At 33.2% G+C, this 19,570-nt stretch overlaps 1 protein-coding gene across 2 annotated transcripts in view; it reads left to right on the forward strand.

Moving 5' to 3' along the window:
- The window catches only part of RASSF6 (Ras association domain family member 6), a 62,459-nt gene that overhangs the window by 29,559 nt on the left and 13,330 nt on the right, over positions 1-19,570 (forward strand). For both annotated transcript variants that reach the window (XM_051965540.1, XM_051965539.1), the window contains exons 3-6: positions 814-892; positions 4,985-5,127; positions 14,965-15,062; positions 18,948-19,132. In XM_051965540.1, coding sequence (XP_051821500.1) covers positions 814-892; positions 4,985-5,127; positions 14,965-15,062; positions 18,948-19,132 — 505 coding nt within the window. The remainder of the gene's footprint in view (positions 1-813; positions 893-4,984; positions 5,128-14,964; positions 15,063-18,947; positions 19,133-19,570) is intronic.

Here is a 19,570-nt window from a genome sequence, read left to right on the forward strand (position 1 = left end):
TCTTCAAGAGCCAGAAAGGTCAACCACCCCTACTTCTCCCACAAACCCCAACACCTACAAATTTTTCTCTAGATTTGTAATTATGATAAAATAGTCAAGCTACCTCTGTCAGTCAACTATCAAGAAGCATTTATTACTATGTGCCTTTGTGCCACTCACTGTTCCAAGCACTGGAAATACATTGAAAAGTAAAAATAACCCTTATTCTCAAAGGACTCAAGTTCTACTGGAGGATACAATATTCAAACAACTATGTGCAAATATACTGGATAAAGTGGAGATAATCATAGAAGGAAAATACTAACATTAAGGGGTAGCAAGATAAGCTTCTTGAATGAGGTAGGATTTTAGCTCAGGTTTGAAGGAAATCATGACTCAGAGAGGTAAAAATTGAAGACAAACTGAAATAGATAAAAATGCCTGCAGGTTGGAGTATATCCAGACAACAAATAAGGGCAGACCCTTGCCAAGCTTCATCTACTACAAAGAGGTAATTGAGGGAAATAATTTTTGAGTTCTTAGGTTAGCTGTCTCATAATCATTTTTTAGTCCATTCCTTGGAAGTAGATTTTAATAACCCTTCCCATCCAAAATTTGCCATGGGTATAGAAATTTTAAGAAACATCCCTATTTTTAAAACTAAGCTTCAGTTGTCAACCCTCTACTTTGGTCCTAGAGAGGTATTTGGGGGAAAGAAATCATTAAATTATTCTTTTCTAGTCCATCTGCTTTGGGAAATGAGAATTCAATGACTTTCTCTTATTATTAATATTATTAAGAATGATGGTATTTTGTTATTGTAATTTCTTATAGAGATCAGCTTAATTTTTTACTGAAGACCTACAACATTTTTTATGGAGACCAGAAGAACCGACATATTGTATATGGTGAGGTAAGAACATCATTGTTCTTAAAAAATAAGGAATGGCTGAACAAGTTGTGATATATGATAGTGATAAAATACTAGTATTCTATAAGAAATAATGGGTTCATTGATTTGAGAAAACCATGAAAAGATATGCATGAAATATTGAAGACCAAAATCAGCAGAACTAAGAGAACATTGTATATAGTAACATCAATATTGCTTCAAGAACATCTTTGAGCAAATAAATTATTTTGACTATTATAAACATCTAAATTAAATAAAGGACATGGAGAAAGATGCTATCTAAATTCAGAGAAAGAATTAGTAAACAGAAGTATGTATTGAATAATTTTACATATATAGATATAGATAGATGTATAATATCTATTTGTGTGTAATAGCAACCATCTTGGGGGAGGGGGATAGGGAAGAAAAGAAGGGAAAAAAGAAACTTATATGATAATTTTGTTGTATATTTGAGAGGAATAGCAAGTTGTGCTTGATAGATTTGAAGTTCCTTATGCAATCATTTTTTGTATTGTGTTGTTTTATTCTATAAATGAAAAATAAAATAAAAACAAAGAGATAATAGATGTATGGATAGATATATATTTAAATATAGATATAATCAATTCAGAATAACACGGAAGTAGGAAGTATGATCATTAAAAAAACTTTTAAGAAAAAGAGAATCCTTGAATTTGCAATTTCATCCATTTGATGATTCCATTGAAATCGCTTCATAAGTTTCCCTTTTGATTTAACATAAACAATTCAAAGAGTTTGACTCTCACTAAGAAAAGATGTCATGCCGAAGTCATCATCTAATTTACTAAGAAGCAGCATGTATATCAGGGTATATTATACAAAGAGCTCTGAGTTCCACTTCTGAATCATCCTCCAAGACAACAAATCTGAAAGGCAATTTCTAGAGCCAAATGATAATAACAGCCAGTCTGTTTCAGAAATGATTGAAATAAATGAGTCAGTCTAAGTATTTAAAATAAGATTTGACCCAAGTAGATAAGGACTGATTGTTCTGGATTAGAGTATTCGGTTACATGACTTTCTTGTTTTTATGGGGGGGAGGGGGTGGAGCAGAGGGGGGATTTGGTCTTCCACCTACATCCTCAGTTGCTTATGTCATCAAAGAAAGTAGAGGTAAGGAAGGGACAAAGGACAGAGTTAGCCAGAAATTAGTATATTAAATTGCAAGGATTTGTCTCTGGTCCAGTCATCTGATGAAAGAATTTATGTGATTATATTGGAAAGACAACTTACCTTTATCTGGGTAAGGAATGGCCATGCTCTAGAAGATCTTTAAACAATTTTTAAACAGCTAAGACTGTCCTGGAGGACTAGAGACAATGGAATAGTTTAAGGAATTCAAGGGAACAGTAGTGTGTGACCCCTGAGCCTCTTCCAGAAAGAGGAAGAAAGAATGATTTTTCTCTCCAACTCTCCATCTTATTTGCCATAGAATATAGTACAGTAGAGTCACATACCTCGTAAAAAAAAAAAAAAAAAACAAAAACCACCTATTTCAGAAAATTACACAGTTTGAATCAGGGAACAGTTACATTCCCCAAAGAGACAATGAGGTGATATTTAAGACAAAATAATTTCAAGGAGTGTGTGTGTGTGTGTGTGTGTGTGTATACACATATATAACTACATACATATCATATGTGTATATTATCCAGCAATCCCATTAATGTTTTTAATCTTCTCTTTTAAAAAGTCCTTTATTAATTTTATTTTTCAAGTAATTAAAATATTAATTTTATTTTGTTCTAACATAAGTCCCCTCATTTAAAAAAAATTGTAACTTTACCAATCTCTGTATTTTTAAAAGTATTTTAATGAACACAATTAACAAATTAATTTTAGTTATCATAAATCTATTTTTTCTCCCTCCCACTAACTCTATTGATAAAAAAGAGAAAATAAAAACAAATTCCTCTTGACAAATATGTACAGTCAAGCAAAACAAAATCCTTCACTAGCTTTGTATAACAATATTCTGAATCCTAAATCCATTACCTTTCTGTCAGGAGGCAGATAACATTTTTCAACATGAATCCTCTGAAATAACTGATGGTCACTGAATTCTTTTTAAAAATTATTTATTTATTTAAAGTTTTTCCCAGTTACATTCAAAACAATTTGTTTTACATTTGTTTTTAAGATTTTTGAGTCCTAGTTTCTCACCCTTATCCCCACCCACAATTAAGAAACCACATGTGAAGTTATGCAAAACATTTCCATAGAAGTCAAGTTGTGAAAGAGAAATATAGATCTCCCACCATAATGAAAATAAAAACCCTCAAGAAAAATTAAATTAAAAAGAAAGATGAAGAGAAAATGCTTCAATCTTTATTCAGACACAATGTCTTCTCTGGTTATAGGTAGGATTTTTCATCCTAATTCCTTCAGTCTATTCATGGATGATTATATTACTAAGAATAGGAAATCATTTACAGCTGGTCATCCCAGAACATTGCTATTACTTTGTATATACCTACAGTATGCAATATATATTTCACTTTGTTCATGGAAGACTTCCTGGGTTTTTTTTTTTTACCTGAGAACATCCTGACGATTATTTCCCACAGAATAATAGTATTCCATCACAAATACCTACTACAGTTTATTGAGCCATTACCCAATTGATTGACATGCCCTCAATTTGCAAAATATAAAGTTATTTTGATCTTTCCCTGAATCTGTCAGCTCTACTCAAAGAGTAAGATAAAGATTATAATAACAAAACATTCCTTTAGTTTCTCTAGTGTGCTGTGATTCACAGCTATGGGGGCTTTGGAGAACTGACCCACCCCTTGAAGGTACAGCTCCCTTTAACCTTTTGCAGTCTTTCTGGGTTCCACACTTAAGTATGGTACTCAACACATCCTGTCCCTCATCAAAAATGTTTTGCTACTGACCCCCTTTCCCCACTGTGGCCTCTCTTTTATCACTCTTTCCCCTTCCCAAATCCCATTCCCCTCCTATTTTTCTGCAGGATGAGATAGATTTCTATACCTTTATTGAATATGTATGTTATTTACTATTTGAACCAATTCTGATAAGAGTCACTGAATATTTCTTACAGCTTTTAAAATTGTTTCTTTCCAAGATTGTTATTATAGTAATAACAAAAACAACAACAAAAATAAAGCTTCTAAAAATTTAAAAGATGCTTTAAAACATCATTTGATCATCACAACAATCCTGGGAAATAGGTCCTATAATTATTCCCATTTTACAGTTGAGAAAACTGAAGCAGATCTAGGTGAAGTGATTTGTACAGGGTAGCACAGTTAGTAAGCTTCTGAGTAAGCATTAAATTCAGATATGCTTAGCTTCAAGACCAGCTCTCTATCCAAAACTTTACCTATTGGCCTTATAGGAATTGTTCTGATTCTGCTTATTTCATTCATCAGTTTGAAAGTCTTCAAAATTCTTCATTTTTATAATTTTTATGTTTTAATGAAAATTATTCTTTCATGATCTGCTCACTTCACTCTGCATCAGTCATACAAGCTTTTTTCATGCCTCTTCAAAATAATATCTCTTTATTTCTTACAATATAATAGTATTCTAACATATTTGTATACCATAATTTTTGTTATTTCTCATCTATACTATCAAAAAAACTGCAATAAATATTTTTTTTTACATATAGGGCTTCTTCCTGTTTCTTTTATCTCTATTGGGTATAATTTGTACTTTGAGTTTAGAGTTTTCTAGTTCTTATATGTATCTTGATAAGTTATAAGATGGTTCTTTGGAAGTGGAGAGAGGAGGGATACTAGAAGAAAATTTAAAAATAAAGGATACCACTACAAATTTATTTTAAAAATCAATGAATGAATTACTATATCTTTTATCAAAAATGAAAGGATGCCCTAAACAGTGAAATTGTTTATAAATAGAGAAACCAAACAAATGTAGGTTTTTTTGTGAATTTCTCCTGCTATTATTTCTGACAGACTTTTGTATTTTTAATATTGAATTGTTATATTTCCCAGAGAAAAATACCATATTTTTTTAAGTATGGTACTATTATACTATGATATATTACAAAGAGTATTGATGGGATAATTTTTTTCCTAGATTGAAGATGACAACCTAGTTATTGAGGGAATTTTGGATATATTCTGGGGAGTACAAAGGCCTATCCGGCTGAAAATACAAGATGAAAAGCAGGTTCCTTCTTTTGCCACCATCAAGTCATCACCTTTATTCTCCCAGAAGGGGTGAGCTATAACTCAGATATTTCAAATACAGTGTTATGCAAATGAGCTGTTTTTAAGCCTGAATAAAAATATCATCTATAGTTTAAATATTGATATGTAACATTAACATATGTAACAATATTAAATTTAACATTAATATTTGATTTAATAAATATTAAATATCTGTGTATATATATATATAATCTTTAGAAATAAAGATCTTTACTAGAGGTTAAGTTTTCTGTTACAAACAAAGCCTTTTATTTGCATGCTAAGTTAATATAATCTCCTGACTCTCTGCAAACCAAGCCTTAGAAATGTTCAGCCTTTGTAATAGTGCAGTAGGTAGAGTACTGCTCTGGAATCAGGAAGACTCAAGTTCAGATCCTGCCTTAGAAAATTACTAGCTGTGTGACCATGAGCAAATCCCTTCACCTCTGCTTGTCTAAGTTTCCTGGAGTGTAAAATGGGAATCATTACAACACCTATCTTCCAGGATTGTTGTGAGAATCAAATGACATAATATTTGTAACAAAAAAATTGCTTAGCACAGTATCTGTCATATAATAGGTGCTATTTAAATGCTTATCACCTTCCTCTTTTGATCTTTTAAAGTACTATGTTAGATCCATTCAAACTTACTGTAGGAAGAAAAAAAATTGAATCAATTCCCAGTAGATAACCTACATTTCATCATCAGTGAATTAGAATTAATTCATTATATAAAATTCATTGTGTAATTCAAAATAAGAATTAATTCATTAATATTATCCCTCTTTTCTTCATTTCCAGTAGAATTTATAGCCATTCAGAAAACAAAATATAATTTGCGAAGCAATAGAAGGGGAATTGGAGAGACCTGTTCTTGTTGATTTTTCTTCCCTAATCTTTCTTTTATCAAGTTTCTAAGGGCACAACAGAGAACAAGAGCCTATCCTAATGTTCTCTTTTCTACATAGAATTCTATAGATAGGGATGGAATGAGGCCGTGGTGATGGGCAAGGGAACAGAGCAAAAAAGGGTTACACAGAACAATCAGATTTGGACAAGGAGACTTTAAAAAGATACTTATATGGTTGCATATTAAATCATCAGCCAGATCTTGTATGGCCTTCCCAAGTCTTTTTCTTTTGGTGCTCCTTAAAGTTTCAGGTCTCTAAGATCAGTTCATGAAAACTGATTGACAAATGACTGTGTCCCATTTCTGTTTAATTCAACAGGTAATTATTAAGTAACTATAGTGTTTCATGCATTCTGCTAGGTATTGGGGTCAAAAAGACAAAAATATAAACAATTCCTGCCTTCAAGGAATTTACACCATTTGTTTGGGAAAATAATAAATACACAGAAATGTGGAAAATTTATACAAGTCAAAAAGGTGGGATGAATAGGGAGTTGGCTTAGGAGACAGAACTATATTGGCTGTGTGACTCTATGCAAATCATTTACCTTTTATTACTCTAGGTAACTCTAAGACCACAAGTTGAATAGAAGGTGTCAACTTGCATTAATGAAGGGATTTTTCTTATCTGGGAGTTATACAATGAAATTACATGTCCAGTACTATGCCGAAACACAATGTAATTGGGGAGAATAAGAAAGGTCTAATGTAAGTACTCAAATTGAGCTTCAACAGGAAAAGTTTAAAGGTTTAAAAGCTTGAAATAAAATGAATGATTTTCCTCTATGTAATGACTCATTATGTGTTTACTTTCAAAATAATGTTTTTATAGTAGGGAGTAAGTGAAATTCTTTTCATTTTTGAACTGAAGAAAGATGGGACATCTAGTTGGTATAGTGAATAAAGCAATAAGCCTAGAGTTAGAAAGACCAAGGTTCAACTTTTTAGCCTCATACATTTACTAGCTTTGTGATCCTGGGCAAGTTATTTATTCTTGTTTGCCTTAGTTTCCTCATCTGTCCAATGACCTAGAGAAGAAAATGGTTAGCCACTCTATTATCTTTGCCAAAAAAATCCCAAATGAGGTAACAAAGAGTCAGACATAATTGAAACAATTCAACTGCAACCACAAAAATAGGGATAATAATAATATCACTAGGTTATTGTGAGTATTAAATGATAAATTATTTGCAAAAGCATTAAGCACAGTGTTATATAAGGGCTGTATAAAATTCATTGTATCCTTCTGCTTCAAAGTATTATTGACTGTTTCATGGATTATTTCTTTCACTGAGGTCAAAAATGATGCACAGATATGTTTGGATATTTAATAAATTACTAAAATGGCAAATCTCTCAATAATCAGCTAATTATTACTAAGATGTCTCAAGGTCATCTTTCACCTTCATGCACAAATTTCTAGCTTTATTTATAAATCACCATCACTTACCATGTAATTAATTAATTGTAATCAGTAACAAAATAAAAAGGCATCTATTGCCACAGTCACTTCTATGATTTGGGAAAGCATGAGGGAAAAGCTGTAGACTAGAATTTCTCTCATGCATTGCCCACTGCCATTTTAAAAGATTGAAACTTTAGTCCTAAATGTCAATTCTTATTTAAATGTAAGAATTCAATTCCTCTTCAAGTAACTTTTTCTTCACAAATCAAGACTGAATTCAGTTCAGCTTTCACTAACAATGCAAATCTATTCATCTCATTCAGCTCCCCTGAAGAATTCACCCCAAAATGTCTTTACAGATTATCTTTTCCACTGCCAGTTAACTGAATAAGTCCTTCACAAACTCACCAAAGACAGTTAACTGTCAGTCTCATAAGAAATCAGATTCCATTAATACTTTCTCAGTCTCACATAAGACTCCATCAGTCACAACAATCAACACTCCACGTTTCTATTCTATTTTCCTCTTAAAGGAAAAATAACAATATACAAAGTTTATGTAGGAGAGGCTATATCATCAAGGGTTAACAAAGGTCAATCAAACAATAACCTCTATCTCTAAGTCAATTAGGAAACCCTTTTATTGGAGGGCAGGACTGATTTTGGTAGAACAGGTTCTAAAATTAGAATGAATGCTTCTTTTCATATCTTAGGAAGTTGAAGTCAAATCTTGTAGCATTAATATATAATACTGATTTTATTCACCAACAAAACATACAATCCATACTTTTAAAAGAAGATGCCCTCTATTGTACATGATGGGGGAGACATATAGTATGATACATAATACATTTAATATTGAATTATAGTATTTCAACCCAATCACAGATCCAGTGTACTATAAAAATTCTACTGGTTTAAAAGATTTCTACATTGAGGTAGAGTGAGCATCATCTATCAGGCGATTACCCCATATTTTAGAAAGCATTAATCACCATGAAGTGACTCCAAGTAATTAAATACTCAGATACTGGCAAATTGTCTAATTTTTGCAACTTAGATCTTATGAAATTATTAATGAGAAGTTAAAGAGTTTAAGCAGAATTGTTTTAAGACACCTAAAACTCTAAATTTGTTTAATTAAATTTTATGTGGAAATTTTTCTAAAACACAATGCCTTCTTAAATAACAGACATTGAATATACTTGATTTTTTTTTCAATATTGCCTGGCACATAGCTAGTACCTAATAAATACTTGTTGATCATTTTCATGATTCAGAATCAACTTTAGGAACCCTAATTATTGAATTGTTATGTAGTAATTAGTATTGCTCTCAAGGCTCATTGATGTATATAGGGCTGCTGTTTCCCTAAGATTATTATGATTTTTTTTTTGTTCTTGTGTCTGAAGTTTGTTGTTTTTGTCAGGCTTTCAGTATTCTTCCTCACTGTTGTAATTGTACCTCAATTTAACACCCTAATTCTACTTTCTAACTTGTGACTTTTAATTTCACAGTAACCCTGTGAAATATTTTTTTTTATTTGTAGAGTTCAAAATTGTCCAATCTACAATAAAAGAAAGTGAGGCAGAGCTCTGAGTCAATTTCATTTTATTAAAGAGTCCATGGATTCCTCTAATGAAATTTCCCCCCTGAGCTGAGATCCCCCTTCCTCTGGGGCCTTAGTTTTATAACACTTGATGCCCAGGTGATAGAGAAGAAGCATTGTAAAATACAGAGTCTTGTTGGCTGCTAGCTCTTTACCTTCATCCTCCAGGAGGATCTATGCAAAATATAGAATCCATAGGTTAGCAAATGAGTCTATGAATAGATCTTGACAGACCTACCTTGACCTTTCAGGAAGTCTTAAAAAGCCAGTGAGCAGACCCATGAGCCAGGGTAATAAAAAGATATTTAAATATCTATTTGGGCCAATGAGCCAGTACAGAGGCAGTTCACAGGCTTTTAAACAGGGTCACTTATTGGCCAAATGCTCGTAGTCATCTTCCTATATTGGGCAATAAAGAGATGACAAGGGGCAAAAGGGCAATAAAAATATATTAATTAACTCTCCATGTTAATTGAGTCATGTCCATCACATTGGGCATGATCACAAGGCAAAAACAAGGGTGGAGATCCTCTAGTTTCCTGTGATTGAGTAAGCAAACCTAACAATCTTCAGTTCCCAATTCTGGGCCCTAATATTCAGAAATTAAAATCACTATCCCCTATTAAATCATATCAAAATGATTAATATTGATTGAAATAAAATAGGGGCCTAACTAATTATCTATGACATTATATCCATTATAGATGAGACAATTAAGACTGAAAAAAAGTCATAAACTCTGAAGCTATATTAAAAAAACCAAGTCAGAATTCTCTTTACTCCATCATGCTATCCCTTTATGTGGATAAAAGTCTCTAAATTTTTATTTCCGATACACTCACTGGAAGAAACTCCCTGGACCCTATTTCCAAGAATACTGTGTATTTGGTTATAAAGCATTGATACTACCAGGAGAGGACTTCAGTTGGTAAAAAGTCTTTTAGGAAAGGACGTCTAAAAAGCAGAAGTGTTTAAAGCATTCCTAAGTGGGGGAGGAAAGATGAGTCACAGATCTCTAAAAGATCTCTATTCTGAAAGAAGAGCCTGGGAAGTGGACCTGCCCTCTGGGTTCTGGGAGAATGTCAGCGGTCCCAGTCTAGAGGAAGGAGTCTTTAACAGCTGACTTACTTCCCCAAAACTTCTACAAATTCCCTTGAAGCAGACAGCACCAAAATGAACTTTTCACCACTGGACCAGGAGTCTAGAGGCACCTATATTCCACTCCCAATTTGTTGTGAGAATATATAAAAAACGATTTTTGTTGTTTGTTTTTTGTTTTTGTAGTACCTTTATTCAGGAATGTGCTAGTAAATATTTAACCTGCTTTTCTATATACCCCTCTAGATAGATAGATAGATAGATAGACAGACAGACAGACAGATACATACATATGGAAGTGTGTATACATATTTTGTTGTTGAGTAGTTTCAGTTGTGTCTAACTCTGACCCCATTTAGGGTTTTCTTGGCAGAAACACTGCCAATTGTTTACCATTTCCTTCTCCAGCTCATTTTACAGATAAGGAAACTGAGGCAAACCAGATGAGGTGACTTGTCATTTATGACTTATGATTGGTCACTTACTAGCTGTAAGTGTCTGTGGTTAAATTTGAATCAGATATACTTGACTCCTGGGCCAGTGTTGTATCCACTGAATCACTTAGCTGCGTGTGTGTGTGTGTGTGTGTGTGTGTGTGTGTGTGTGTATACACATATGTATGGCATACTTTTAAGCTTAATCTTCATTATATTCTCTATCCACTTTCTTAAATCTAGCGTTATATATATACATATATATGTATATGGTTATATATATATATATATACACACACACATTTGTGTGTATGAAATCAAGACTTCATTTCCAGCATTTGCTGATTCCTAAGACATAAATGCTCGCACTAAAAATTGAACTTTAAACCTGCCTACTGTCAGAATTAGTTGCCTCCAATATGAACCTGACTTAATTTAGAAATATTTAACTTCCCCCAATTCTTTCCCAGAAAGTGATCCCTTATAACAAAGATTTAAAAAGAGAGAAGAGAGAAAGCAGCTCTTGTGTTGAAAAAATTAGTGGGAATTTAAAAGGTATTCGATTATAATTCTTTTTTTTGTATTCTTTTTTTTTCTTTTTTAAAATTTTTTATTATAGCTTTTTATTTACAAGTTATATGCCTGGGTAATTTTTCAGCATTGACGATTGCAAAACCTTTTGTTCCAATTTTTCCCCTCCTTGCACTCACCCCCTTCCCCAGATGGCAGGTTGACCAATACATGTTAAATATGTTAAAGTATAAGTTAAATACAATATCTGTATACATAACCATACAGTTATTTTACTGTACAAAAAGAATCGGACTTTGAAATAGTGTACAATTAGCCTGTGAAGGAAATCAAAAATGTAGGTGGATAAAAATAGAGGGATGAAGAATTCTATGTAGTGATTCATAGTCATCTCCCAGAGTTCTTTTGCTGGGTGTAGCTGGTTCAATTTATTACTGTTCTATTGGAGCTGATTTGTTTCATCTTATTGTTGAAGAGAGCCACGTCCATCAGAATTGATCATCATATAGTACTGTTGTTGAACTATATAATGATCTCCTGGTCTTGCTCATTTCACTCAGCATCAGTTCATGTAAGTCTCTCCAGGCCTTTCTGAAATCATCCTGATGGTCATTTCTTACCCAACAATAATATTCCATAACACTCATATACAATTTATTCAGCCATTCTCCAATTGATGGGCATCCATTCAGTTTCCAATTTCTGACCACTACAAAGAGACCTGCCACAAACATTTTGGCACATACAGGTCCCTTACCTTTCTTTAAGATTTCTTTGGGATATAAGCCCAATAATAACACTGCTGGATCAAAGGGTATGCACAGTTTGATAACTTTTTGAGCATAGTTCCAAATTGCTCTCTAGAATGGCTGTATGTATTCACAATTCCATCAACAATGTATCAGTGTCCCTGTTTTCCCACATCCTCTCTAATATTCCACATTTATCTTTCCCTGTCATTGTAGCCAATCTGATAGGTGTGTAATGGTATCTCAGCGTTGTCTTAATTTGCATTTCTCTGATTAATAATGACTTGGAGCATCTTTTCATAAGTCTATAAATAGTTTCAATTCCTTCATCTGAGAATTGTCTGTTCATATCCTTTGACTATTTATCAATTGGAGAATGATTTGATTTCTTATAAATTAGAGTCAATTCTCTATATATTTTGGAAATGAAGCCTTTATCAGAACCTTTGACTGTAAAAATGTTTTTTCCAGTTTATTGTTTCCCTTCTAATCTTGTCTGCATTAGTTTTGTTTGTACAAAACCTTTTCAATTTGATATAATCAAAATTTTCTATTTTGTGATCAATAATGATCTCTAATTCTCCTTTGGTCATAAATTCCTTCCTCTTCCACAGGTCTGAGAGGTAAACTATCCTATGTTCTTCTGATTTACTTATAATCTCATTCTTTATGCCTATGTCATGAACCCATTTTGACCTTATCTTGGTGTACGGTGTTAAGTGTGTGTCAATACCCAGTTTCTGCCATACTAATTTCCAATTTTCCCAGCAGTTTTTGTCAAACAACGAGTTCTTATCCCAAAAGCTGGGGTCTTTGGGTTTGTCAAACACTAGATTATTAAAGTTATTGACTATTTTGTCCTTTGAACCAATAATTAGTTGTTAATGCTCTAGACAACTAAGATTATAGAAGGAAGAAAAGATCTTCTCAATTTGCATTGACAGAGAAAGTTTCCTCAGTCAGGGATTTCTTTGCCAATGAAATAATAGTTGCTTCCTGTGAGCTCCACTGAAGTAGGAATTGTCTTTTATCATTCTTTGTATCTCTAGAGTTTAGCATAATGTCTAATATACAGAAGGTATGTGATAAATGCTAATTGATTAATCATCCCTTTTTCTAGCCTAGCTAATAAAATTTCTAGTATATATAAGTAATTATATCCATTTGAATATAGAATGGCTAAGGATGCTAAGAGAATTTTCTTTCCTTGTTCATTATATGGCTAATATAAGCTAAATTAACTAACTGTTTTGCTATTTCATTTATTATTTTCATGGTCTACAAGTAATTCGAGAATATTTCTCTGACTAGGGCTCATCTTGCAATTTGAATAATTTCTTTTCCCAAGCACCTAACCATGATCCTGAGTAAATGAGCAAAGTTTTCCAGAAACAAGGGTTATCAGGAGTCTTTAGGCAACACTATTTCATTTTTTTCTTGGAGCTGGTCTAGCCAGATCCTACTCCAACCCCCTCATCAGGAAGAGTAGGTGACTATGGGTTTTCAAAAGCTTTTAAAGAAGTTCTTAAGTTTTTGATGAAATTTATGTCTATTGTTCAAGGACAAGTATAAGTTGGTTCAGGAAGATTCATCATTACATTGGCTACCAGATAATGAACTTTTTCATCCACCATAGCTAATGAAAATCATCTTTTAAGTTGTAGAAATATTTTGATCTGTATTTTGGAAGGAAAGTTCCCACCAACAAAAGTACAATCTTGGAATGATTAAAGACACTGCTGAAACCCTTTTGCTAAGCAAAATCTCCTTTTGGAATTCTACAACTTGAAAAATTGTTATTTTGGTCATAAGAGAACCTTATCATCAATTTGCAACTTCAACCCAGAACTTACCTATGCCACAGGCTCAGAAGAGGAAACCACCATAATCTCACATCAATTCTTCCATGCTTACTATGGCAAGTAGGATAACAGTATTACTTAAGAGAGAAGGCACCTCTGTTGTGTGAGCTTGCCAAACTCCCTGGATACTTAGAAGAATGAGGGTAAAGCAGATAAAGTAATGAAGGATCTGAATGACAACAGAGACAGTTGACTTCTACAAGCATGTAATACTCATGGTGATCTGCAAAAACTTCTGGGAGAATAGCTGAGCAGTCTGCTCAATCCTGACCAGCATCATCCACCCAGCATCACTCTCCACATAACCCTTTTTCTTCTATCCTCAGATTCTCCAAATTCCTGTCCCAGGACTGGCCAGAATATTAAATATCCATTGATCTAATGGATATCTAGGGTCCTCTTCTGTTTTAATAAAGAAATCTTTTTTTCTAGGGGATCATTTTATGTCATCAATTAATCTAAAAGCATTTACTAAATACCTACACAATGCTAGGTGCTGGGCATAAAACAGGTAAAAATGACATAATTGCTGCTGTCAAGGAACTTATATTCCATCAGAGGAAACATCACATACCCATGAAAGCATAATTCTTGAACTTCTGCTGCATGTATATAGCTTGTACTATCAGATTCAAAATCACAAACAGTATCTGATTCATTTAGTCACCTGTTCCTTTTACTATAGAGTATTTTAGACATTCAGTGCTCAAGCTATCAAGAACTTCTTTATAGATTGTATTTTACTATATGTGGTAAGAGCATCATGGGATAATGGATAGAGACCAGCTTCAGTTAGGAAGATCTGAACTCAAGTCCCACAACTAACACCTACTGGTTGTAGGCTTCCAGGCAAATTATTTAACTTCTTGGTGTCCCTTGGCAACGGGCAAAGAATGGTAAGAACAAGCATGTATTAAGCACTTACTGTGTGTATGTGGGTCACCACCAGGTACCAGACAATATTGTTAGAGGGAATTTGCTCATCTGGATTCACAATGTATGGCAGGATATTGTATGCCAGTGAAATCTCAAGACCAGTCCAAAATATACAAAAAATAAATACACATTCAGTTTATTAATAGCTATTGGTCATTAGTCATAATAAGTAGTCTTTACAATAGTTGTCTAGATCTCATTTCATCTGAATCTAACCTTAACATTTTTTCACTCATCCAGTTGTCATGATTTCCTTCCCTACAGGGATTCTATGAATATTAAGATTTTCTAGGTATATACACACTCATTGACATAATGGTTGCCTTATTTTAGGGGTATGACTCGCTGGGGAGAATTTGATGATCTCTATCATATCAGTGAACTGGAGAAGAAAGAGAGTTCTGTGTATGAAGCCAAAAATCCCCAGGAAGGTCAGTGTCATCATATAATACGCGTGGGTATTATTTGGAACCTCTGAAATCAGCCCTTTTTTATATTACCAGCCAAAAAGTTTACTTGGAAGCCACCTTCATAATTTGATCTCATAATGCATACCTATGTGTAAAATAACTTTAAAATGTTAATATAAATTGGTATTTATAATTTTTGTTATAATGGTGGTTGTTTGGTGTTTTGCAGATCATCACTGTCATTATTACCAATTTTTTCACCTATTGCCTGACTGTTTTCTATATTTCAGCAGGATTGGTGCATATATCTGTTATTGTCCAATGATATTTTTTTCAAAATGTGTGAAGTTTATGCATAAAATTATATAGTAACTTTTACCAATAGCACATTTGATGTCCATTTCTCATTGTCTACTGCTGATAACTTATTTACATAGTCTAGGTTGGAGTTTTTCTAATTGTTTATCCAATTTTTTTCATTCTTTTTCTTCTTGTTTTTTCCTAAACTTTTTATTTTTGTCTTGACAAGTTGGTGGTCAAAGTATACCCACATAGCTGATTTCAAGACTAACTCCCATTTCAGCAACAAAAAACAACTCTTTTTTTTAAGTATTCATAATATAAAGTCATGAGATTTCCATGTAATCTATGTCAGTGGTTTTCTTATTAGTTCATGAACTTCCCCAAGTATGAGCCTTCTCTACTAATAAGAGCTCTTATTATTTTTAAGGATCTTCCTCCTCAAAGAGTGATTTGCTGATTAATTTCTACATATTGTATTTTACTATAGGGCAATTAGGTGGTGCAGTGGATAGAGCGCCAGGATTAGAGTCAGGAAGATTCCTTATTTCAGGGAAATTTGCCTTAGTTTGCTTATCTGTAAAATTACCTGGAGAAGGAAATGGCAAACCACTTTAGTGTCTTTGCCAAGAAAAACCCAACTGGGATCATGACGAGTTGGATATAATTGAAAAAATTATAGAACAAAAACAACCCTATTATCTCCTACAAACCATATTTCCAGATTTTTTCAATTATTAAATAGATCTAGAAATTCACAGAGGTTTACTTAGAAGATCTGCTCTAATTTGACCTTATAAATTACTTTGCATTCATCCAAGTTTTAGCCTAATTTAACATTCTGCACCCACTCCTAATTTCAAAAGATCCTCAAGGAGTTCCTTGCCCATAGCACAACAATGTGTTTCAATCAATTCTGCCCAATTTTTTCAAGATTATAATCAACAAATTAGGTCTAACTACCATAAGCCCTAAGTATATAACACTATGCAGAAATGACACAATACGACAGTGTTATATCAACTAATATGTGGCAAATGAATCAAACGAATCATATGCCAATTGGTAGCAATGAAACAGAAATGATAAGCCCATGACCATGAGAAATGATTTAAATAAATGTATTTACATACTAACAACCAGTATTTAACTGAGCAAACAACATCTGTTAAGTCAGTCCAACATTTATAAGCATCAGCTACAACAATAAAATACATTTACAATTGTTGTATTACTGCAATATCCTGTCTGCTTGCCTACCTTCTTCCTTTTCTCTCTTCTTAGTTCCTTCTCTCTCTCCCTCCATTTGCAGAGGGAATCGTATCTTTATCAGTTGGTGCTCTGCCCAAAGAAATATAAATTTTAGTCACTGACACCTTACAAGATAACTTGGGGGCTTATAAGCTAAACTTATTTTTTCATCTCTATTTATTAAAAAATATCTGGGCAATTAACTTTTGCTTCATGTAGTTTCATTTATGATTTCTTGAAATTCAAAACTGGAAAGCCAGGTTCTGATTCTTACTGATTGCCAATAATTGGTCCCATCCCAAGTCTCACTCTGTGTATGTGTACATGAAAAGAAAGAAGGGAAGGAAAAAAGGAAAAAAAAATTACATTTTTTAAACTTTGTTATATATTTAAAAGGAAGAGCAATATGTACATAACAGATTTGCAGTTTTGTGCACATTCACCTTTTAAAATTATACAATGTTATAGAAATGTTTATTTTTATTCCATAAATTAAAAATAAAATAAATATGAAAAAAGAAGAAAATTCAGAAAATTATTTCAAAAGAAAACCACAATGAACTGAGTTACCTCTCAGCTCAAAGTAAAGAGAAAAAGATAGGAAAACAAATAAATATTGTGATGGGGTAGGGGATCTCCAAGGTAGTTTTTGTAGGATCTAAAAATATGAAAGGCAAGTGAGAAAGAAAATAACATTCAAAAAATAATCTGGAACAAAATAATTAAAACTGAACTTTACAAAATTATAAAGAACAAGTCTGGTCCCAAAGAAGAACTATTGGAAGCATCTTTGCCTCATCATTTGCAGAGGTGGAAAGTCCACTTGGGTGGAACATCACATATATTTTTAGATATGTTCATTGCTTTACTCAATTTTGCTGATTTTCTTTTCTTTTTTCATCTTTTCTATTTTTTAAGATATTATTTGTAGTATGGGATGAATGTAAAGAAGAAAGAGAAGAAAAAGAGAAAGATATAGGGGTAAAATGGAACAATGAAATTTTAAAATAATGAGGAGGACAAGCTCCCATATGTAAAGAATATCAGACATTCCAAAGAACTGTTGTACATGTAATGATTCTCATGGATAATAGAGTTCATGTGTATAACAAAGTCCAGAGGTAGTAAGGGACCTTTATGTAATATATCTTTTTTTCAGAGAATGATGAGTTTTGTATTTGGTGCTAATACCAAGTTAATAGCCTAGCTGCAGCATTGCCAGGGCCAACCAGGCTGAGATCCTTAAGTGCTTCAGTGCTCAGTTCAGTTTCCCACATGAATTTTTATATCTATTGATAAGGAATAACTGCCCAAGAAAAAACAAAACCTGGATGTATATGTTCTGTCTTTCTGGCTCCAGAGCCTTCCCTCCATCCTTCTCAAGAGGAAAACAAATCTTCTATAAAAATCACCAGGCCCCATTGTTTGGGGCCTGAAATTCATTCACTCTTTCTATTTCTCTATCTCTGTCAATCTGTCTGTCTGTCTCTACTTCTGTCTCTGTCTCTGTCTCTCTCTGTATCTCTCTGTCTTTCTGTCTCTGTCTCTCTCTCTATATATATATATATATTCACACATACATATATATATAAACATATATGTAATAACATATTTATATATTACACATACACACACACATACAGACATATTCATATCAAGTGGGAATGAGTTTTAAACAAGGAAATCATAGAAATTAATAGGGGAACCATTCAACTAAATACTGTCACTATAGGAAATAGAATAAGCTCCTCTCCCCTCTCTTAGGAATAATGAAATAAGATGTAAAAAGACCACTAGTCTACTAGTGATGGAGAAGAGCAAATGGAGACATTAGGTACATGGTATGGTGTCTCACCAGCCCATTCCACAATCTGCTGCTTGAAATGGCAAATGATTATTTGACCAAAACTGCTAGAGCTCCACACCAGCATCCCTTTGGCTCCATTATCTCCTCTCAGGATCATTCACCAAGTGTTCACCTCCAGTCTTTAACCACTTTCCTACTAAAACTGTCTGAGTTACAATCCCAGCGTTCATTTCTTGAGAGTGGCAACAACAAACAGCTCATCAGCTTCATGACCTCATACTTTCCTTCCCCTTTTTGAAATCCACTTAAACTCAAGGATATAGAAATTAAGGATACTGACTTAGGATACAAATGTCTGCTTGGCTCCTATTGTCATTTCCTGCAAGAAGCAAAGAGGCAAAAAGGGTTATTCTGGCTTTCATCATTTATATAATTTAATCATTCCCAGGAACATTTCCATTTTTTTAAACAATTTCTGAAAGGGATTTCAGGAACAACCCAAGAAGCAGGGAAACTGATACAGCCTAACCATCTTTCATTCTCTTTAGATGATGTGTCTTATAACAGCAGCACCCTGAAGCCTCAGATGGAGGAGGAACTAGATTCTCCCTTGCTATACAGAACAATGAGTGAAGCAGCCTTGGTGAGAAAGAAGATAAATTTTGGCAAGATAGAGAGAAGAAATCAACAGAATCACAGAGTATCAATTAATGGCCACTTCTATAACCATGAGGTGAGTTAAAAATAAATGGGCAGGGAAGGGGTTGTGAAATTTGGGTTATTGAGTAGAATGTTTTTGGTTGACTTTTATATTTTTGTTTTTTTTCCTATGAACAAAAATATATTTTTCTCTCCTACCTATGTTCCTTCTCTCAATTGGAAAAAAAAAAAAAAGAAAGGAGGAAGAAAAGGGAAAGTAAGGGAAGGGAGACAGAAAAATCTAAAAAATTCATATTCATATTAAAGGAAAGCAAATTTCAATTTTGGCCATTTCCAAATCATATATCTCATTTTGTACCTTGTGTCCCTCACTTCTCATCAGGAGGTTTGTAATATGTTCTCACATTGCTTTTCTAGAATCATGATTGATAATTGTGTTGATCAGAGTCCTTAAGTCTTTTAAAAATTATTTTATTTTTATAATGTTGTTACTATTATATAAACGTTATCC

This window comes from Antechinus flavipes, chromosome 6 (assembly GCF_016432865.1).
Source record: "Antechinus flavipes isolate AdamAnt ecotype Samford, QLD, Australia chromosome 6, AdamAnt_v2, whole genome shotgun sequence".
In the NCBI taxonomy this organism is placed as follows: Eukaryota; Metazoa; Chordata; class Mammalia; order Dasyuromorphia; family Dasyuridae; genus Antechinus; species Antechinus flavipes.